General features: G+C 33.8%; 2 protein-coding genes and 1 non-coding gene across 11 annotated transcripts; all 3 read left to right on the top strand.

Annotated features, from left to right (window-relative positions):
- The first annotated feature begins 360 nt into the window (after positions 1-360).
- LOC111877934 (alpha-N-acetylglucosaminidase) lies at positions 361-5,103 on the top strand. Of its 2 annotated transcripts, none has more exons than XM_023874437.3 (17): positions 361-815; positions 1,264-1,340; positions 1,437-1,648; positions 1,719-1,840; positions 1,937-2,022; positions 2,117-2,211; positions 2,291-2,372; positions 2,725-2,831; positions 2,941-2,971; positions 3,059-3,176; positions 3,247-3,507; positions 3,600-3,698; positions 3,805-3,915; positions 3,980-4,188; positions 4,290-4,527; positions 4,594-4,672; positions 4,778-5,103. In XM_023874437.3, exons 1-17 carry the CDS (start codon positions 588-590, stop codon positions 5,035-5,037), a joined length of 2,415 nt encoding a protein of 804 aa, XP_023730205.1. In that variant the 5' UTR covers positions 361-587; the 3' UTR covers positions 5,038-5,103. The 2 variants fall into 2 exon arrangements, with proteins under 2 accessions (XP_023730205.1, XP_023730204.1); XM_023874436.3 differs by having other exon boundaries at positions 1,934-2,022.
- Positions 5,104-8,215: 3,112 nt separating this feature from the next.
- LOC111877933 (DNA ligase 6) lies at positions 8,216-13,982 on the top strand. 8 transcript variants are annotated; one of them, XR_006190680.2, is made up of 7 exons: positions 8,216-10,279; positions 10,500-10,702; positions 11,097-11,184; positions 11,447-11,528; positions 11,952-12,020; positions 12,097-12,193; positions 13,201-13,982. XR_006190680.2 is itself a non-coding variant. In XM_042901149.2 (4 exons), the coding sequence occupies exons 1-4, from the start codon at positions 11,470-11,472 to the stop codon at positions 13,202-13,204; spliced, it is 243 nt and encodes an 80-aa protein (XP_042757083.1). In that variant the 5' UTR covers positions 11,191-11,469; the 3' UTR covers positions 13,205-13,982. The 8 variants fall into 8 exon arrangements, 1 of the variants encoding a protein (XP_042757083.1); XR_002845576.3 differs by having other exon boundaries at positions 11,938-12,020; XR_006190676.2 differs by lacking the exon at positions 11,097-11,184 and having other exon boundaries at positions 8,218-10,279.
- Positions 13,983-16,260: 2,278 nt separating this feature from the next.
- Positions 16,261-16,333, top strand: TRNAA-CGC (transfer RNA alanine (anticodon CGC)). The gene has a single exon. It is a non-coding gene; the product is annotated as a tRNA-Ala (tRNA).
- Positions 16,334-23,387: the final 7,054 nt, after the last annotated feature.

Raw genomic sequence — 23,387 nt, 5'->3', positions numbered from 1 at the left:
ACACCTTTCGTCTGACCGAGTCAGCTAAAAATGTCTGACCTGACTCGGTTAGATGCATATCAAACAAGGTCTCAGTCTCTTAATAAATGTCAACATGATTTAACTCTACAATCAAATTATTTAATAACAAATGTAAAGAACAAACAAAAAAACATAAAACATTAGATGTGTGATATATCAAAAGCATGTATCATTTAGAAGAACATATTAATATAACCGTTTATTATTTTAATAATATGTTTATTCCTTTAAAATTCGAATTTTGTATCAAAAATGGAAAATTCTATTTTAAGAAAACGGTTAAAACCAATTCTTCGACCATATACACTTCCATGACTCAAAGGTCAAAGCCACCAAAACGAGACGTCGAGAAGACTTTTGACTCTCACCTGTTTGTTAACGTCTTGTCGTTATTGGCACCAACCCTCCGGTGTTTATTCTAATTTTGGTGCTCAACGGCCTGCAAATTTTGTTTCTACTCCCTCACCTTTCCGAAATCCGAATCTTTCTTTCTCTAATGGCGTCTTCTTCTTCTCCTACTACTTGTATATACCTGATCACACGCACTCCTCCAAGGGTTCAACTCAATGGCTTCCGCCATGACTGCTTACATCGCCGTGGTACTGACAACCATCATCCTTCGCTTTACTGTCACTCACTCATCGACCCTTGGAGTTGAATACGTGTCTCGTCTTCTTCAAGTTCAGGATCGAGAGAGAGCCCCGTCGTCTGTACAAATTTCTGCTGCTAGAGCGGTGCTTGATCGCCTCATTCCTTCCCATTCACCTAGTTTCGACTTTCAGATCATCACTAAGGTAAACTCAATATTGTTGATTAATTCTTTGTTTGGTTTTGCTGGTAATTTGTGAATTGGAGCTCTGTATCTACTTTAGGTTTTAGTTTACTAGAACCGGATTCTGATATTTGATTTCCCGCACATATTTTGTGAAAATTTAATTGACTGATTTAGTCAATCGGGTAATAATACTGTTATACTTCAAGTGGAACATGTACTTTTCTCTCTGATTTTTCATGTTCAACCATCCGTCATCGGAATTGAATTCATTCGTGTTTTCCTGATAAGTAAAAATAAATTGGCAATCGGCAATAGCAGAATAACTTAGGTTCAATCATGTTAACTCACAAATCATATATGGCCTAAATTAATTGCTCCAGAAGCTTTAGAGTCATTAAACTATCATAAACATTATGCGCAAACAACCTTACAATCAAACTGAACCACTGTGGCTTTCTTATTTACAGGAGCATTGTGGTGGAGTATCCTGCTTTTCAATAAGCAACCATCCTTCTTCAAATGTGCAGGGTGCCCCTGAAATTCTGTATGCTTATTCTTCCATTACTTACCAACTTCAAGATTCCATGTGATCCATTTGCTTTTTATTTACATTGGCTTCTTTTTATGAAATATTGATCAGAATACGTGGTGTCACTGGAGTGGAACTACTTTCTGGTGTTCATTGGTACTTGAAAAACTTGTGTGGGGCCCATATTTCATGGGACAAAACTGGTGGTTCACAGCTATCTTCAGTGCCTAAACCAGGATCTCTTCCCCGAATGCAAGATGATGGACTTCTGATACAAAGACCTGTTCCTTGGAATTACTACCAGAATGCTGTCACATCTAGTTGTAAGTTGTTCATATATTATATTCCACTTAAATTTATCAAATATATTTAATAAATTTATATTTTTTAAAGATACATTTGCTTGGTGGGACTGGAAGAGATGGGAAAAGGAGATTGATTGGATGGCTCTTCAAGGCATCAATATGCCTCTAGCATTTACTGGCCAAGAAGCTATTTGGCAAAAAGTATTTCAGGTAGAAATACTTTTTTACTTACCCTAATAACTCTTGTGTTCATCATATTCTTTTCTTTATCTTGATTCTTGATAAATATTTGTTGTTCTTTAGCAGAAGTTTAATATTAGCAGTTCAGATTTGGATGATTTTTTTGGAGGGCCTGCATTTCTTGCTTGGTCTCGCATGGCTAACTTGCACGGGTGTGTTTCTGTGTTCTTATTCTGCTTTCTGATTATCAACTTTATTTCACCTCTTATTATATGTAAAGATTATATATTGAATATTTGATTGTAGATGGGGTGGCCCACTGCCTCAAAGCTGGCTAGATCAACAACTTGTAATGCAAAAGAAAATTCTTGATAGAATGTATGAGCTAGGAATGACTCCAGGTACCTTAAGTTGTTGACTATATTGGTAAATTTACTTTTTTCTCCTCTCTTACTAACATTCAATATTATTGTGATGCAGTCCTACCAGCTTTCTCAGGAAACGTGCCTGCAGCTTTGAAAAATGTGTATCCATCAGCAAAGATAACTCGTTTAGGGAATTGGTAAGATTTAATTACCATCACTTCTAAACACAAGGGTAAAATGGTCATTTACTCCTCGGCATCAGAAGAAACAGTCTTTATGCATACAACACTTAACTGAGACAAACATCATCATCACCAATTCAAGCCATTTTATCTATACATGACTTAATTGGACAGAAAAAAGATAAACAAATATTTAGCTTTTGGGAAAGAAAAAAAAAACATAGTTGTTGCAGAAACCCCATAAAGATTTGAAGGTTTGCAACTTTTGTAGCTGCATAAATTGGGGCAAAATTGTCCTACAATGGGCTTTTCGTTTTCTAAATATAAAGCTTGCATATAATGGTGATTATGTTATTCTTCCTCCTAGGTTTACAGTTGACAGCAACCCTAAATGGTGTTGTACATATCTTCTTGATGCAACTGATCCTTTATTTATCGAGATTGGAAAAGCATTCATAAGTCAACAAGTCAAAGGTGTGTGAGTGTCTCTCAAAAATCAAAATCATCACATTATATTAGCAATACAGTTTTCTTTTTTCTTCTAATATATGTAATACTTAAGTTAACTTTTTGTTGTCATCAGAGTATGGACAAAGCAGCCACATATACAACTGGTAAAACATTTTTCTAACTAGATCATAATTATTTATTTATTTTATAAATGTCAGAATATCTTTATGATATGAAACTTATATTTGCAGTGATACATTTGATGAAAACACACCACCAACAGATGACCCAAACTACATTTCTTCCCTAGCTGCTGCAATCTTTAAGGGAATGCAAAGTGGTGATGATGAAGCTGTTTGGTTAATGCAGGTATACATTCAAACACAATTTTTTCATCAATATCTTATGAATCTTTTATTTAAAATTATTTTATTAATAGGGATGGCTTTTTGCATATGATCCATACTGGAGGCCTCCACAGATGCAAGCACTTCTACATGCAGTTCCCATTGGGAAAATGATTGTCCTTGACCTTTTTGCTGAAGTCAAACCTATCTGGATTACTTCAGATCAGTTCTATGGTGTCCCTTATATCTGGTGCATGCTGCATAATTTTGCAGGAAATGTTGAGATGTATGGTGTTCTAGATTCTCTAGGATCTGGACCTGTTGATGCTCGTATTAGCAACAACTCAACAATGGTAAAAATAACTAATAACTAATAAGTCAAGTGTCATTTCTAATATTCAAAATCATAATTTATTTCATTCTTAATGTTGTGTTTCGCTTTTAGGTTGGTGTTGGAATGTCAATGGAAGGTATTGAGCAGAATCCTGTAGTTTATGATCTTATGTCTGAAATGGCATTTCAACATAAAAAAATCAATGTAAAGGTAACATTAACTTCTTTTACCCATAACAGTAATAAAAATTAAATAAGTAGATTCCTATTATGGTAAAAGAAAATAAAATTTTCCCTATTGTTCAATGTTCATACAGACGTGGCTTGATTCATATTCACGCAGAAGATATGGAAAATCTGTCCCATCTATACAAGAGGCATGGAACATATTATATCACACGCTTTATAATTGCACAGATGGCGCTTATGTAAGTTTTTTTTTTTTTAATTCTTTTAATTTCACTATGATTTTAATGTAATAAAGTTTTACAGGATAAAAATAGGGATGTGATAGTGGCATTCCCAGATGTTGATCCATCTTTTCTTTCTAGAAAAAAAATTTTGAATAAAAAAAATCACCTAAAAGACACAGATGAAGCTTTTGACAAACCCCATTTATGGTATTCAACATCAGAAGTTATTCATGCTCTACAACTTTTCATTGAAGGTGGAAATGAATTATCAGAAAGCAACACTTTTAGGTGAATATAAAAATATAAAATATATATAATTGCAATGATTGTGTTGGGACACTTTGACTTGACAAATGGTTTCCTATTTTGACTATGTTGACTAAATTCAGGTATGACTTAGTTGACTTGACAAGACAAGCATTGGCAAAGTATGCAAATGATTTATTTGTAGATGTGATTGAAGCGTATGAGTCAAAGTATAGTGATGGTGTTGTTTTCCTAAGTGAGAAGTTTCTAGAGCTTGTGGATGACATGGACATGTTATTGGGTTGTCATGAAGGGTTCTTATTAGGACCATGGTTGGAGAGTTCAAAGCAACTTGCAATTAACAAAGAACAAGAGAAACAGGTGAATTGGATTTTTTATTTTTTAATACCAATATTTTTGTTTTTGACTTTTTATTGATGATAACAGTATGAATGGAATGCAAGAACTCAAATCACAATGTGGTTTGATAACACGGAGGAGGAAGCTAGTCTCCTTCATGATTATGGTAAGTACAAATAATGTACACTGGGTCCATGTGGACCCACAAGGAGTCCAATCCATATTGGAATTGAAACTCTGACACTGACGTCTGATATTACTTTATGTACAGGAAACAAATATTGGAGTGGGCTTTTACGAGACTATTATGGTCCTCGAGCAGCTATTTATTTCAAATATTTGAAAGAAAGTTTAGCAAAAGGAGACGGGTTTAATTTAAAGAGTTGGAGGAAAGAATGGATTAAGCTTACAAATGAGTGGCAGGATGGTAAATATGTGTACCCTATTAAAAGCGAAGGTGATGCCCTCAACACATCGCGGTGGCTTTTTGACAAATACTTGCGTGATTCGGCTATAATAAGTGATTATTAGATATGACACTATAAGTTTACAATCAAATGTGAAATTTTTATTAAATGAAATTTGAAATGTTTATTATGTGATGATCAGACTAACATATTTTCTTCTCGGTGAGTTCAGAAACATGAGATTATAATCTTAAAGGCATGTTTAGCCAGGAATCGGTATCTATTTCAAGAACTCAACCTTTATAATTATCTAGCTCGAAAATCTTTGCTGTAAAGGAACAACTCTCATCGAAACATCATTCCAAAATCTAGCCCGATAACCATTAGAGTGAAACCTATACTTTATAGTTGCACAAAAAACTCTTACAATGGTCATATTATGTGAAACCTCACTCAAAATTTTCCCCAAGTAACCATCATCACCATAAAGAGCTTTTATAACCGGCATCCACAAAAGGTGTGTTTGGCTTATCTTTTGAGGGGCTAAAAGTTCTTTTTGGAAAAGATAGAATGCAAAAGATGTTTGGTAACATCATTTTAAAAACTACTTTTTGATTTTTTATATAAGGAAAAGTGACTTTTTGGAAAAGTCAGGAGATGCTGTCTTTTTGTAACTTTTGTCAAAAGGACGTTTGGCTCCCAAAAAGATAAGTCAAACACCCCTAAAGTATTCATCTCATCAAGAAAACGCAAAATCCATTTGAAAAGTAAAGCTTGGTTGAATAAAAATTATTATAAACTACAAGCCCTCTTTCTTCCCCCCATCTCTCCATCCAAATAAACAAATCTTAATGACTCTAAGAGTTTTAGGGTTTTAGGACTATTCCAAACTTTAAAAAAGACATGAAGTAATTTCCCAAACTACCCAAAACCTCAAGATCACATAAACCCCCAAAGGAGTTTCTCAAAGTAGCTTCTTCAAGGACCACATGAAATCCTTCGATATCAATTATGGAAGAAAAAAAGTGGATCATTTACCTAAGACTCGTTTCTATCTTTTGCTCTTTTAGGAGATCCATTAACCAAAATGGACGTCATAGAAGTCTTAAGAGCATCTTATATATAGCTTCGCCATTTTAAAACCAAAGTTCATTATACCGACAACTTCATTTAAATAATCCCAAGATAAAGAGTTGTATGTTTTCTCAAAATCAATCTATAATCTTTTATAAATTTTGTATTGTCAATAATTTGTTTTGAAACACCAAAGTTCTTTAATTTTATTGAACAAATACAAAATGCATATTATCCATTACGGCTTGTTCCTGAGTTTTTTTTTGTAAATTGATTAAAGGAAAGGGAAGGAAAAAATTTTGACAGAAAGAAATTGAGGTGAAAGAAAATATTCATTATTCGGTGTTTCCGAGTTCGAAGGAAATGAAAGCAAAATTTTAAGTTTTTGTGTTCCCGAGTTAGAAAGAAAAAGAAAATAAAACTTAAAATTTTTCCTTCCCCTCATTTTCTTCCCAAATCTGCCTAATTTTGGAGGAAAATTTGGAAGGAAAATATGGCTCCAAAATCCTTTCTCTCCCCTTACTTTCCTTCCATTAATGAAACTCGGGAACACGATTTTCCTTCAACACGCCTCACTTTCCTTCTGTATCCTCCCATTTTTCTCCTTAAGTAGAACTCGGGAACAAGGCGTTAGGGAGGAGGGAGTCATTCCCTTCCAACCGAACAAACTGTCATATCAATTTTTGTCTCTTCTTTTTCTTCATCTTTACCAACCCACAACACACAAAAATCTTATCTTTCTCAACCCACTCAATTAAAAAAAAAAATACAAAACAACTAAGGTATAAGTTTTAAAACACATAGTACAAAATAAAATGAGAAAAAGAAAGTAGATAGAGAGGATGAAGTGGGTTAGTGAAACCAATTAAACAACTCGTTGAAGAGGGGGTGCTACCGACGGTAACTCTATTGTTAATTAAGATTTTACGTTGATTGTTTTGTATTTTTTTTAATTGAATGGGTTGAATGAGTAGAAAAAGATAGGGTTTCCGTGTGTATGTTGTGGATTGGAAAAGATAAAAAAAATGAAAAAGAAAAACAAATGTGGCGGGTTGGGAGGGAATGACTTTCTCCTCCCTTATTGTTGGTTGATTACATACATGACACAACCTATAATATCCGAATAAACAAACATCAAAAATATAAATATCGGTCAAATATCATAATTTCCATGTATGTATCATGTGCAGACAAGTAGTAAGAGTTGTAAAAAGAAAAATGCATGTTCGTGTTTGTTCAAAAAAAAACTAAGAAATTCTCGTTTCAAATGGAACTTTTGGAACTTATTTGTTCATATTTATTTATTTATTTTTTAAATACATCATTTACCAATAAATTTGTTGTTTGTGTTCAAAATATACCATTATGATAAACTATTGTAAGTATAGCGGGTTTTCGGCGTCCCTGGCAGCTACGACAAACCTCTTTTTTCGGCAAAGTTTTTTTTCCAAACAGACATACAAACTTAGGATTTGAAGTTCTTGGTGTTGTGTGTGTTCTAGATGTCTGTGCATAAAATAGATGGATCAAAATAAAAAAAACACACACACTCGATTTTCATATTTGAAAATTGAGTTCTTGGTGTTTGTGTGTGTTCTTTGTGTTTGTGTGACAGAGAGATTTATGTGAATTGTGAAATAAAAACAACACAATCTTTTCAGACATCTATGTTTTTGGTGTTTGTGTGTAAAAGAGATGGATGTGAAACAAACAAATAAACACCCACACACACATGAAAATCGTGGTTCTTGAGTTCACAAGATGTATCGGGAACAAAATGTCAAATGAACAAGATTTTGTTTATGTAAACTTATGTTGGCCAAAAAGGCGCGGGGGAAGATTACCGAAGAGTAGTCGGCCGGTTAAATGTGAACACTAAAAACAAGTTTAACGGTAAATGATGTAGAATAGTTAGACCATGCAAGTGCTTTTTAACACCAAAAAACAACTTACGTACAAAACAAAACAAAAATAAAATAAAATTAATTAAAATTAAAGAGACTAAATATAAACAAAATAAGAATTTTTATCCTCATTAATATTATCTCTAAAAATAATAAAATCGGAAATAAATACATGTTTGTATCACAAAAAAATGAAAAATAGTTCCAAGGATATCTTTCGTATTATATACACCTATTTACGAAAACTTATTTATGAAAATTAATTAATAAGTTCCATTGACGATGAACATTTAAACATGATCTACAATGAAGGAAAGTTCCAACTTTTGAAGACCAGTCAAAGTAAGAAGAACCTGAGGAAGGTGATAAATAATGTTGAAAATATTATTAAAATTGTATCAATCCAACCCACACGCTTCTTCCAGAAGGACAATATGCATCGGTCAAATCAAAGGGGTTTACCTATCGCACACCGACAGGTTGAAAATCAACATCTACTCTACAAATATATAAACATATAATCTGCATTCAGTATTCTGCAATACAGATCTTCATTGTTTCGACAAGAATTCTAAGATAAATCATTAAGAAATGGATGGAAATTACAGCGATCAAGCATCGGCAACGGATCTAAACAGAAGGAATTACCTGTGGGCGGATCATACGGATACGAAGACGGAGTACGTTTATCCGACGGAGAGCAGACGGAGCAAGATCAAGGACAAGTTAGAAGATGGATTGGAGAAATCGAAAGCAGTTGCTTCAACAGGATTGAAGAAGATCAAAAGAGGATCAAGTGTAGGGCTCCATTGGATCAAACACAAGTACCAAAAAACGACGCATAAACAACACTCGTAGCTCGTATCGTCTTCGTCTGTGTGTATGTAAAGTTGCTTGATATTATTTGTGTTTTTTGGTTTTTAATTGATTTTTTATTTATGATTTATGATTTTGAAGAGTTTTGTGACCCTGTTTGTTAATGAAAATATAAAATATACATGTTTGTAACATCTTTTCAAATTTTTTATACATGTTTGTGCAAACGATATGAATTCACTTAGTATATATTTTGGATAAGCCCAAAATATATATATTTCATTCCATATTTTCTGAAAAAAAAAAAAAAAGCAAATTAACCTTGAAGACAGGAAGCAGACCTTAACCAAAACTGATCACGCATATATGACCATATATCAATTCTAAGATTTTTGAGAGAATGTATTCAAGTATTCGGTTTTGATACCGTGAAAATTCCCGAAAACCATGAAAAAGAACCGAGAACTGAATATAAGCATACCTTGTTCCGATGAGATCTTGTGAAGATATGCATTAGCTTAAATAGATGTGTATGTGTCACCTTAGATGGACGACTTTACCTAAAGTATGTTTATAGTTTGTTAATTGTTATCCAAGTTTCATTAATTTATGGAATCATTGACCATTTTAAACACCAATAATCATTATAAATAGATAACAACTTCAAGATCTTCCCATTTTGAAATCATGTTTGATGCACTACCTTATCGAGTTGTTTTCCTTCTTTTTAGCGTAAAAAGCTTGAAGCAATCCTCTATCCTAATAAATAAATAAGTACTTTTATGACACTCCAAGCACTCTGTTAGCTTATATTCCCGCTCATTTTATCAAAAGTGAAATTCCAAAATTATCCTCTAGCCCACAGTTACCGATCAAATTCTTTCCTCTTCAATATTCATATTCATCGGAAAATCAAGAATTTATCTTCTAAATCTCAATCATCTTCAAATCTCGGTCCCTTAGCTGTGATCTAGATTTCAAAATCCCTAATTCACTCCTTCAGTTATAAATCAGTCCCCCCTTTTAATATTTTGAAAGCTTGAAAGTTTACTTAGACGATTCAACTGCATTCTTGCTTTGTAACCTCTAATTTCCATTGACTCCTTTTCTTTGATCTTTTTGGTGAGCTCGGATGAAGGAACAAGAGGAGGAAGCGATGGCAAATTTGAAGTGGATGACAGATCAGTTGGGAGAGAGACAAACACCAATCTACCAGGGGCTTCCACCACCTCTCCCGCTGCCGCCTCAAGCAAATCTCGCTCTTCTCAACATAGGTGACGACCGAACGATTGGTGACACACCCACAAAAACATCAATCGATGCCATATACGATCTCTTCCACACCTGCTTCAACTTCGTTGGTGGCTCAAAGTTTGTCATCTCGGTTGCTACTTCCTTGCAAATCAAAATCTAATTTTTTTTCTACGGTTGACGATTGCATACCATCGGTCTTGCACGCTTTTATCGTGATAGATTGTTGTTGCTGCAACGGATGACCATCGACCCCAATTGCCATAAGGTGATTTGAATGAAACATTAGGTTTTTTTACCAAAATCCTTTTCCCCCCAAAAGTAAGTTCTTCACTCCAATTTATAGTTGAATTTTGTTTATTTTTGTTGATTCTGTCCATATTGACATTTTTTCATTACACCCAATAATTTTCCCTATATATTTTTTAAAACAGTTAATGTTTTCACTTTGGATGTGAATGAAGATTATTAAAATTTTATATAATGGCAATTAGATTTATACCCTGTTTGTGAGTTGATATAGATCTTATTTAATCCTCAGGGTATTCCGTCAACATGATAGTCCTTTAATGTAAAGTTTAGTGTTTTGGGAAAGAGTAATGAATGATGTGGCACACAGCATAATATTTGGAGTTGGAGACCATCCACAGTCTGCCATTGTTGTTCAGTAATTTAGAAGCATTCCTTTCAGGGAAAAACACTGCTTGTTATAGAAGGCAAGAATACGGATCCTCAGTTCATCAGGTAGAATTTATGTGCTGATCGTTGACTTATTAGAACAAGTATTGTGAATTTTACTCGGTTCCAATGCTTTTGTTTGCCTATTATCAACGATTTTAATGGCCACTGTATTTTTTGTTGATTTTGAACAATTTTCTGTTCACTATATGTGAATATGATATGTAGAGAAGTATTCAACAATTTTACTTTTTTTTTCTCATTCTCTAGACCTACCAATTCAATACACAACCTCATTTCTACTTTGAAGTGTGACTCTTCTGCAATCTTAATTTTTGAAACAAAGCCAGATATTAACAAACAACTTTTTTTGTCCCATTTTTACATCTAAATCAATGTGATGCTTAAACTCGATTTTACTAGCTAGCTATAAGAAAATAACATTTCTATGGTAACAAAGGGCACATTTCTTTTGATTGGAGAACCGTGAAGGAATAGTTTCTACTTCCATTTGGGAAGAATTATTGCCTGGGTTTTGGGTAGCTGAGGTAAGAAATAACATATACTTTCATTTTTTACTATCATAGCATCCCACTTTCATTTCTCATTACATATTAATTTTTTTATAAAATTTCCGACTTTTTCATCATGGACAACTTCAAGTCTTGAGAAGGTTGCTTAAACTGGACCTAGAATATGTTTCTTCTAAAAAAACAAATTATGAATTTATTTGTTTTAAATTATGGCAACAATGCATCAATCTGGAGTTTTCTATGCTCTATTTGTACTTATCAACATTTTTTTAAACAGCTTGATAATTTTGTCACCAGAGGATGTGCTGCCAACTGTCTACTTGTGCACAAATAAGATTGCTCCTGACCAGGAGAACACAGTTAGTTACAACCTTTTATGTACACTATAGATATACCTGAATGATAGCATATCTCTTTGGGCAATTCCTGTAAACATAGAAAAGATCTTATGTTGTATCTTTGTCAAATGGATTCTCACTCTCTACTAGGCGATTATGAACAAAACTTTGAGATTTTCTGTGTGTAAATTCTAGATCTAAAGCTGTGTATTCAAAAATTAGGGCAGATTTTGAAATGTTTTCTTCATTCCGTATTCACAGAATCACGGTTCTTGTGTCTTGGAATGGTAAATTTTCAGTTGATCATATTTACATTCTTTGAATCTTTGATTGTTTAGAATTTTCAAACACTGTATCACTCGATTGTATTCAAACCATTTCTACAATATGTGATTCACTATTTATTTTCTTGTAATTACAATGGTGGAAGCATTGTGACAACAGCAATTAAAGAGGCATGTGGAACAAACAAATTGAAGATTCGCGAGATAGACAACACTTTAGGTGATCTTGGTAAGTTTTATAATTTATAATTTTTATTTTTCTCTAATGCACTTACTTTTCATACTAAATAATCTCTTTAAATAAGGTGTTGCGGCTCAACTATGTTGCCAAACACAAAAGCTATTTGCACCTCCAACTTCACTCTTAATCAGACGTGTTTATTCAGTGCTTCATGAGATAAGGTATGAAATATGTTTATAAATTTGGCCCATTATTTTAGAATTTATTTACTTTTTGTATATTGTCATAGAATATAAATTTTGTCAGTGTACAAATAGGTAGCGGAAGTACTGGGACATGCAACGCCTCTAACCCATAGATCTATGCTCCTAGGGCATGCTTATCACGTAAAGTTGCAAACTTTACGTGCATGCATGGCCCTATGAGCTCAAGAAGGCAAATCCAAGCCCTTTAAGGGGTCATACACCCAATAGGGACCTCCATAACCCCAACCACAGAGACTTTATACTTCTAGGATGTCCATAAGATCCCAATCTAAAGTCCTTTCAGAACTTAAAGCACAAATACATGAAATTTGAGGTTTTAGGGCTTGAAACCACTAATTTGGGACAAAAGGGGATCTAATGGACTTATGATCAAGGTAAGAACTTTTCTACCTGAATGGAAGCTTCTCACAGTGTAGATTCCGGATCTACCTCCCCTCCTTGCACACTTCAACCTTCTCTTCCTTCCTCTAAGCTCCAAACCTTCTCCACAAAGCCAAAATCACCCTCAAGGACAATATGGGGGGCTAGGGTTTCTTTCTACAGTTCTCTGGAAGTGTTAGGGACTAAGGAGGCCAAGTTAGAGCGTTTAAATAGGGTGCAAACGCCCGGATTAGGGTTTATGTCCAAACAGGGTCTACTCGCCGAGTCCGGGGATCGACTCGCCTAGTACAAAGTTCAAACCCCGCACCTTATCCCGCTCCTACTCGGCGAGCTGGTCCTTCAACTCGCCGAGTCCAAGGCAAAAATGCATAAAATTAAAATATTAATCACAAGGAGTACGTACCAGGAACTAGGTGCTACAATTATGTTATATAATGGTGCTATAAGATGTCATAAAATTAGTTTACATAAGATGCTATATATTAACTCATCTACTTGAATGACTTTAAATGTAATTGTTTCTTTAACTGATGAAATATATCACAATTAAACTGATTCTTATATCTCTTTTATTTCAACAGATGAGGCGTAGATTAGTTGAGATACACATCAATCCTATCAGTGGGTTAAGCAATTTATTTGTATTGATCACAGCTGCAGAAAAAAAAAATCCACTTTTACTGATCAATGAGCATACACAAGATAATGTTCTTGTAAATTTTGATGGCGGTCTTAGAATCATGCATAGCTTACTAAGGTCGTGTTTGGCATGAAGCTTTTGGAAGCGTTTAAGAGCTTCTAGCTTCTAGCTTTTAATAAAAACGCTCTAGTTTAAACAAAAAGTTTCGTTTGGCAGTAGGAGCGTTTAACTTTCAGTTTTAACAAAACGCTCCGATTCTAAAAGCTACTTTATGTAGCGTTTAACAAAACGCTTCTAAGCTTTTGAAATCAATTTCCATAATTATCCTTAAAAATATATTTATATATTTATTTATTTTTAATCAATTGTCCTTTTATGTAATTTTATATATTTCAAAAGTTTCCAGCTACTTTTGCCAAACATACATATAAAAAATAAAAGCTACAGCTTCCCGCTACCAGCTACCTGCTACACGTTACCAGCTAACCGCTACCCGCTTCCAGCTAACAGCTACTTTTGCCAAACACACCCTAAATAAGGATGTCGCTAATAATCATGTCTCCATCTGTTGCTTATTATACCATGGTATTTTTATTTCCGAGCCTAGACCCAAAGCATTGAAAGAACGTATGAACATCGTTGTAGGTAATGATTGTACTTTTTGGGTTGTAGGTGATTATTGTACTTTTTGGTTTTTATAGAGGGTAATATTTTCAAATAAAATGTGTGTTAACATTTTTCTTTTATAGATTCATGTTTTATATGGGATCGGGGGTCAAACATAGGGGCATTATTAAGTTTGTTCGCCCGGGGCATGAAAACTCTATGGACCGGCCGTTATCACTTCTAATTTTAGCATGAGAACCTTCATTTCATGTTTCATTTGTTCTTTAGTCCTCACTTATACACCCTCATTTTGTCTCTTCGGGAGGTTCACATTAGACCATGACTTTCCTTGGTTGTAAGCTCTGTCACCAACTTCCTTAATGTATTATTGTAGTGTTTATTCAAGAATGATTCATCAATCCTATCAAAATACTCACAATGCTTTTTGTGAGACTATACAACAAAGGATGAATTAGGATTTCCCATATGGACTAGACAACAAGAAATCAATGCATTGAAAGTACTTTTCCCCATCTTACCAATGAGTATGGACAATATAAAAACCTTCTCACGGGATTGTCGTGGCTCCATGACATTCTACCTTTCGCACAGTGAGGATAAAACGATGATGTATTTCAAGAGTTTGGTTAACATAGACCTATAGCTTGTTTTTGTCCACAAGTGCGAGTCGAGGAAGATGACATTTTGTTTGTTTAGTTTATGGTTCTTCGATTTTCATGATGTAAAAGTGAACGAAAATCTCTAAGCTTATTTACTAAGGATTTGCCTGATGGGCATAAGATACTCACATTTAATTAGCCTAGACGATGTGGATCTTACGTGGACAAGAGTAAGCCAGAGTAATCATATCCACTTAAGCATTGTAACCACTAAACGTGCAACAAATATAGTCCATATCTTATTTAATAGGTAAAATGTTATTTTAGGGACCAAAGTAAGTTTCGTGACCAAATAAGGATGAACTCGATAGTTTATGGTGCTACAGTGAAAATAACTCAATATGTTAAGTCAAAAAAAAATTAATTAATGTATCAAGACATTGATTCTTTATCTATTTGTCATTTTTTTTTCATCCAAACTTTTTTCACGTTAGATTTGATAGATATTGTTAGATTTAATAAATATTGTGAAATTAGGCACAAACATTTGTCTAGTTGTGCATCCATAATTGATTTCCTCTATTGACGGCTTTACTTAAACATGAGGTCGTTGTGGTTAGGGGTGTTCAAAACCGGATATCCGAAGTTCGGATATCCGAAAATTCGGATAGTTGATTTTTGATATACAAATATTCGGATATCCGAATTTTCGGATAGTTGATTTTTGATATCCGAATCCGTATCCGAAATTTCGGATATGGATTCGGATATTAAACCGGATATCCAAATTTCATTAATTTAAAATAAATATCCACATTTGAACATCCGATCCGTAAAATCACCGCAACTCTTAAAATTAATAATAGCAACTATGTTAAATCTTGCGACATAGATGGATATCGATAGCAACAAATAAATATATGTAGCATTTACTTAATAGTTTTTTATTATAAGTCAACGAACCAGAATTATAACAAACAGATATATAACGACTGTAAATGGAAATGTTTGTATTAAAAGTTTGGAAAGAATGGTCACGAAAAAGTTGAAAATGGTGGGGAACATTAGTCCATTAAGCATGTCAATGTTTCTAATTTCTCATTTTAAAATATTAAAAAATAAAGAAAAATTATTTTTTTCGGATATCGGATATCCGAAAACTTTATAAATTCATTATCCGTATCCGAATCCGAAAAACCGGATATCCGAAATTTCAGATAATTTGGGATCGGATTTTCGGATCGGATATTTTTGAACACCCCTAGTTGTGGTACCACGAAATCACCCACAAGTATGTTAAACCTTTTCAGTATTTGTGAAGTTATAAATATTCACCAACTCCAATAAAAAAACGATATCCGTCGGATCCGCAACAAAGGAACACGACTAAAAAGACATATTTCACCAAACCATGTGACACCTAACCAAAAAAGATAGATTTTGATTTTCCTTCTTTTCACAAAACGAACAATAAAAGAGTATTTAGCTAAATTTCTTGTTAATCCAACCTAACACATTTAAATGTATCAATGATAAAACCAAAAAGATTTGCATATCTAAATGAATATCATCACAGTATTGTAACAATCGCTAAAAGAGTAAAGGCACATATGAAATTTTCGATGAAAGAGTTTTCATAACAGACAAATATTTGAAGATATTATTAGAATTCTTAGAGAACAAAATTAATATTATTATACCGAACTGTATAAAATTTCAGTTGTTATTATGTACTTAAGTCTTCATATCGATATAATATGACAAGGAAAGCAAATGGGGGTGTAGCTCATATGGTAGAGCGCTCGCTTCGCATGCGAGAGGCACGGGGTTCGATTCCCCGCACCTCCATTTGATTATTTAAGTCAGGAAATGCGTTTTTTACACGTTGAGATCCAACGTATCAGTTGTTGAGAGTTTAGGCGAACAATCCAACCTATTTGCGTGCCCACTTTACTTCCCTTTTTTCTTGAATTATATGAGGTTTAATTCATAAATAAAGTAATCCCTTATTCAAAATTAATCAATTACAATATAGTTTTATATTATTAAACAGTTATGTGAGATATAAAAAAAATCGCAAACATATCGGTAATATTACATAACTAGGTTTAAACCTCTCGAAAGCACGGATAAGAAAGAAAAACATTATTCATAATTCAAAATCGTAATAACTAATCCAATATTTGCACGGAAGCAACGTAAAACAACTTTGAAATGATTATGTTGTATAATATCAATGTAGTTAGTTGATTTGGCACAAGTATATCAATATGCTCGGTTGTTCTCAATTCAAGTTTTAACAGTTTATCAACGATCCTTTAACACCTTACCAACTAATCCAAATAATAAATAAGTAGGTCAATAAAAAATAATAATTCACCTGCTAAATCTATTAAAAATAATAATTTAATGACAAAATAAATAAAATTGATAAAAAGTTTCAATGTCTTGATTGTTTCTACTCACGATTACAATCCACAAAATCTTTCATGACATTGCAAAACTATGAGCACTACCTTTTATAAATAAAATGTTATGTATTTACCATATTGGTCGTTTTTTATTTTTGGAAAACGTAAGGATGTTACATTAAAATTAACTACCGGAAGAAATTACATAAAGATTGACTAAAATCAATTTTTTGTTAAAAAAATCTAAATCAAATGATGAATTGATATTTTACACCTAATAACGCAAAGATTTTATTTGAACCAAATTAGGTCGATCATCATTTGTAATGGTTTTCACTTCTTTCCCATTAATGAATTGATATTTTACACCAAATAACGCAAAGGTTTTATTTGAACCAAATTAGGTCGATCATCATTTGTAATGGTTTTTACTTCTTTCACATTAATGAAATCAATTAAGAAATAAAAAGAGATACATGCGTCAAATAATTGTCAAATCAAACATTGTAAATACACTTTATTTTTGTATGATGATGTGGATTGATATTACAATGTTATGGTTTTCTTATTTATTAACTTTTTGTGCCAAATAGTTCATCCTTTAACTTGCTAAAATTTTCCTATCTAGAAGTGTCGATTGAGAGGCTAATATTTTCATTTTATGCCATCCCAACTCCCAAGACCTATCTCTTATTTTGGTATTGTAAATTCCCAACATAATGTTTGTGCAATAAACATGGATTTTCTAAATTCCTGATCAAATGCACATGCTATTATAAGAAATTCAGTAAAACTTAGCTTGTAATCAAACATGGTTTTTTTTTTCCAATTACAGCATCATACTTTCAAAGTAAATAGAGTCGATGGGCCACTTTTCATATTCTGCAAAATTAGCTTCCAAATAGGGGAAAATACTGGCTATAGATATTTTTTGGGTTTGAATTCCAAAATATAGACATAAAAAATTGGATTTTCGGGTATAGACATGGATTCCGCGAAGGTAGCTCCGAGGAACTCCGCGAATCTACTGTAGCTCTACGGAATGACAAAATCATAAATAAATAAGGGTATTAAAAAAAACTCAAGATCCATTTCGGGGAGCTACCTCCGAGGAATGAACTCATTCCTCTGAGGTAACTCCAAATAATGGATCTTCAAAAAAAAAATTCACATCGATTCTTCGGGGTTTATATCCATTCCCTAACTAATTATTTTCAAAAAAAAAATATTATGATAGTATGAATTTTTCTTGACAATGTTTGGAATGAATGTGAGGTGGAAAAAAATTGGTTTTTTAATTGGAGATCTTTACATAAAAGAATCATTGGAGGTCATTTTTTTTTCTGAAGATCCATTGCTCGGAGCTATCTCTGCGGAATGGATTTTGAGTATTTTTTTAAATACTCTCATTTATTTACGATTTTGCCATTTCGCGGAGCTATAGTGGATTCCGCGAAGCTCCTCGGAGCTACCTCCACAGAATCCATGTTTATACCCGGAAATCCAATTTTTTGTGTCTAGATTTTGGAATTCAACCCCAAAAAATGTATATACCCGGTATTTTCCCTCCAAATAGACTATGATGACAGTCTCTTGTTGTAATATCCTAATAACCATGGCTAAATTTTTCATTTTTAAAATAATAAAAACATCTATTTTAACAAAATTGCATCCAGGGCAACCCATTTGTTCATAAATCATTATTCAACAATCATAGCTAATAAGAAGACAATCTGGAATCTCAAATCATAAATTTGTTGATGTATATGTACAGTCCCGCCTTCGCAATCCGATAAGTACCTGCAAAATATTAAATCCACAACTTTAAGCACAAAGCTTAATGAGTTTACCAAAATATCGCATACAACACAACATAATAATCAGCTAAGGGTTATCTGTGACATCTCCATTTTCTTGGCCAGAAAAGACCGATTTTGTTTATGCTTGTTTAAAAATCAGAGTACATTTTAAAGAAAAAGTGGTGTGGAATTTGTTCCCAGTAAAACATGATAAATACATTATCAAAGCATTTTTTGAAGAAATGTATTTTATTCATTTTGAAACTTTGGGATGTCATCGTCAATATAGAAAAATAAACATAAATAGAACTTACATTCATTAACACTAATGATTTACATATCCTTAATCTCTTAGTGTAATGTAACTTCATATCGATACCTGTGATACAATAAACTTGAGTGGGTCAGGTTGGGAAACCTGGTGAGTACATAGGGTTTTCAACCCACAATAATATAATTATGTTTAATCATTAAACAATCAACTCAATTACCCATCCCCATTATCTTCTTTATTTCTTAAGGATCTCCTTTAAGAATCATTTATCATTCACTCATTCAGTCCAAAGGAGTAGGCAGGAAGTCCATCGTTGCTAATGACACAACTGTCAATATTATCTATTAAGCACATCTGTCAATATTATCATTTAGGCGCAACTACCAGAATTATGACATTATCTATTAGGCGCAGTTGCCGATATTATCCTTTGGGCGCAACTACCGATATTATCCTTTGGGCGTGGCTGCTAGGGTTATGATGTCCTCTATTAGGCGTAGCTGCCGATACTATCCTTAGAGCGCATTTTCTAGGATGTTTAGAGTAGATCAAAAACCTCTACAGATTAAGGCGCAACTGCCAATGCTCATCTATAGGGTACTAGGTCTATTGCTTCCAATGTTCACCTATAGGGCACTATGTCCATACTATCAATGTTCCTCTATATCAGCTTTCATCCCTCATCATTCATCTACCCATGTTTTACCCAACATATATTGTAGATATAAAATAAATATACAGTTTAAATCATTTAAACCATGTATAAAATTGTTCATCCAGCATAGATAACAAGTATACAGATAATATGCACACATAGCACGTAATTTATATAAGATACTTCATATATATGTGTAAGATGAAAGTAACTATGCACTCACCTGTTAAAGTGACGAATCGATATTCGAGAAGCGTTTCACTTCTTAACAATATGATTTCCTTCGACGAAACCTAGTATTATTACCACTAGATTTTAGTCTAATATTTATTACGACTAATTATTGGTCTAGATTCTTCATTAACTCAAAGTCTACTTCATGATCTATCAAGTAAGGAACACCCAAGTAGGATCATATCGGAGGTAGGGTCCATTTGGTATATGAAGTATACTATTTGGAAATCCCACTTTAAACACCTCACTAAATCACAACCTAGACATCATCCTCGTAAGTAGATCAATCAGTATAACGACTTTGAATCATTGATAAATCTTATTTATATGTCCATAATAACGATATCATATTTAAATATAATCTATATTTAAATTAAGGTAGGCGTATCTTAGTTACAGCGGGTTTTGCTAAAAACGGGGTTCTGCTGGAGAGAGCTTCTGAGTTGAAAAGCTCTTTTTTCGGAGCCTTCAGGCGCTCCGGGTTTTTCCTCTAGCAACTTAAGGTTACTAGGGATTTAGAGGGGTTTTGGGAGTCTAGAGAGAAGTTAGAAAGAGAAACAAAGGCTTATGATGTGAAGAAAATATGAAGGATTCACCCTTTATTTATAGGGGTTTTATCGTAGAGTAGGCCCTAAGTTTCGTTCGTATCTTCCGCGTACGAGCTCCGTTTTCTACGTTCTTTATATCCACACGTTGGTATTTACGATTAGTACAAATTTCATTTAGACGTCGTCGGCTAATTCTCATTCTATCTCAGATTTACAAAACTGTATCGAATTTATCGCGCTCGAAGAGTAGGGACCAAGTTTCGACCATATCTTTAACATACGGGCTCTATTCTTGACGTTCTTTATATCCATGCGTTGGTATTTTCGAGTGATACAACTTTCATTTAGACCCCGTCGGCTAATTCTCATTCCATCTCAGATTTACAAAATTGTATCGAATTTGTCGCGCTTAAAGAGTATGGACTAAGTTATGTCCATATCTTTCGCATACGAGCTCCGTTTTTTACTGTCTTTTTATCTTTTAACTCAAATTAATGATATCTTCATTTCTCGTTTAGATTATTTTCTCTAAAAATCGACCGATCTAAAATTCAAATTTCGGGTTGTGTACTGCTATGCTAAATCTTAGAAAAATCATAACTTCCTCATACGATGTCAGATTTGGACGTTATTTTTATGCACACTCTCGGTTTAACATATACTACGACTTTCATGTAGATCACTAAGGCTAGAAATTATTTTATCTTAAATTCACTTTTTATGATTCCCGGTGTCTTGCCGGTTTTACCGTAAAACTTCGACGGGTCATAACTTCTTCGTTATAACTCGGATTTTAGTGTTCTTTATATGTACAGAACCCTTGTGACATATAGTATACATTGTTCAAGATTATTAATTCTAAATAATATTATATCAAAAAAAGATAGTTTTTACACATATTGTCTCTAAATTGTCTAGCCCGAATCTGCGGGGGTTACATTATCAGTAAACTCTGGGGACTATCAGCGGTCCCAATGGGACAACATCATGCCATGTGGATTAACAGAACACCTTACGGGTTATCAACAACCATGGGGACTATCAACAGTCCAGGAGTTATCAGCAACTCAGTTCATATATAACATAAATCAAAAAATAAGACTCAGCTAATTGACATGTATATACTACCATACAGGCAAGTATAATGAGAAGACTCACCTCACAAGTAGTAGCTAAACACCACAGCTCTCACCCGACAGAGACTGATCCTACATGGCACCTAATAGCAATAAAGAGTACCATCTCAGTCTACACTCCAAAACCCTTAGTTTGACCAAAAGTCAACTCATGCCGAAAGTCAATGGTCAAAGACAAAGTCAACAACCAACAATACTAATAGATGACCCTCACGTCGTGACCAGCCCTTGGTCACGTCATGAGAACACACTACGATGTGCACCATCCATGGTCACATCGTGAGCACAACATAACAAGATAATTGTGGGATTCTCCATCGTCACATCGTGACACTCTCCAGGTCACCGATGTGTCCTAATAGTTACACCTAATTTTACCTACTATCTAACTAGCTATTCGACTAAGGCAGTGTACCTTTTCGCAAATAGTATAGCACAAATAGTTGGGTATCGATCTAAGGGAACGAAATTAATTAATTAATCCTACTTACTATGAAATTAACCTAAAATTATCAACTATTCAATTAATTAAAATCACTTTTGTTTAGTTCGAATCCATTTTTCCTCAATGATTAGCTATTAATTATGGATAATTCAAATTGGTTACCAATTAATATATTATTATCAATTTAAGTCCAAAGTTACTAATGTTGAATTAATTCATGTAAAACTATGTATGGTCACACATAATTTAACACATAATCAATTATTAATTATGAATGGAGCTATGTAAGATTGATTTAGCAAACAAAATTGTAGTCACCAAATATGTTCTCCAACACAACGAAATTTGTATACTTTAATTACTTAACTAAGATTGGTCCGATCTTAGCTCTAATAATCTAATGGTCACTAAATTACTAGGTAATCAAATTCATGCAGGTTAATGGTCACTAAATGTAACATCCCAAAAATACGGTCCAAAAATTTCATTTTATTATAATAATCATAAAACCATTTATCTAAAAATAATCATAATATCACTCATATCAAAAGCCAATGTATCGATAATCAAAACATGTCATGATAAAACATCATCAGAGTATAAATCCCAAAGATCTCAGGTGCGGAAAATGTAGGGCGATGCGCTGCGATCATGCCAGCTCCTTTCCCTTCGAAGAAGAGGTACTTGAAACTAAAACTAAAAACCGTAAACACAAAGCTTAGTGAGTTCCCCCACCATACCACATACCATACAATAACATACTGCCTAGCATATCTGGGTGCTGGCCTACTCCTTTGGTCTTTTTCAACCGGTAACTGCCTAGCATACCTAGGTGTTGGCCTACCCCTTCGGTCTTTTTCAACCGATAATTGCCTAGCATGTCTAGGTGCTGGCCTACCCTTGTTGGGTTTTCTATGCATCAAATACACTCTAAAACTAGGCAGCGGAAAAATCGAAACAACAATATACATAAGTGTACATGCATCCTATGGATCTATGGCTTCATGCTAATTACATCAACCCTAGAAAACTAAAACATAAATAAGAAAACATACCTCTTAATCTCTTATGTAGCCCTTGATCTCCATGCTTGAGATCTTGAACCTCCATGAAGTTGCTTGGATGAAAGAATCCAAACCAAAATGCTTCTAACGGTATCACATCCAATAGCACCAAAGAGTAGAATAAAATAACTAGGAGAAGGTTCAATTTCACAAACACAAAGGGGTTAGAAATCATCCCTAGGAGGGGGAGGAAGAAGGGTTGGCGAATACTTCAAGCCAAGGTGCAAGGAGGAATGAAATCCCTAAGGCCCTATTTATAGCCTTGGATGCCTCCTAAGGTTTAGTACTCCTTCCTATGTGGGATGGAGGCCTAACCACGAAATTTCACTCCTTTTC

The sequence above is a fragment of the Lactuca sativa genome, chromosome 4 (assembly GCF_002870075.4).
Source record: "Lactuca sativa cultivar Salinas chromosome 4, Lsat_Salinas_v11, whole genome shotgun sequence".
Taxonomy (NCBI): Eukaryota; Viridiplantae; Streptophyta; class Magnoliopsida; order Asterales; family Asteraceae; genus Lactuca; species Lactuca sativa.
This window is presented reverse-complemented; position numbering and strand designations above follow the sequence as displayed.

Bases quoted from the DNA above. Each gene is read 5' to 3' on its own strand.
- LOC111877934 (XM_023874436.3), top strand. From the start codon at position 588: ATGGCTTCCGCCATGACTGCTTACATCGCCGTGGTACTGACAACCATC. The intron at 2,023-2,116 runs GTGTGTTTCTGT...ATTTGATTGTAG, and splicing joins CGCATGGCTAACTTGCACGG to ATGGGGTGGCCCACTGCCTC. The intron at 4,189-4,289 runs GTGAATATAAAA...GACTAAATTCAG, and splicing joins TCAGAAAGCAACACTTTTAG to GTATGACTTAGTTGACTTGA.
- LOC111877933 (XM_042901149.2), top strand. From the start codon at position 11,470: ATGTGCTGCCAACTGTCTACTTGTGCACAAATAAGATTGCTCCTGACC. The intron at 11,529-11,937 runs GTTAGTTACAAC...CAATGGTGGAAG, and splicing joins CTCCTGACCAGGAGAACACA to CATTGTGACAACAGCAATTA. The intron at 12,021-12,096 runs GTAAGTTTTATA...TCTTTAAATAAG, and splicing joins CAACACTTTAGGTGATCTTG to GTGTTGCGGCTCAACTATGT.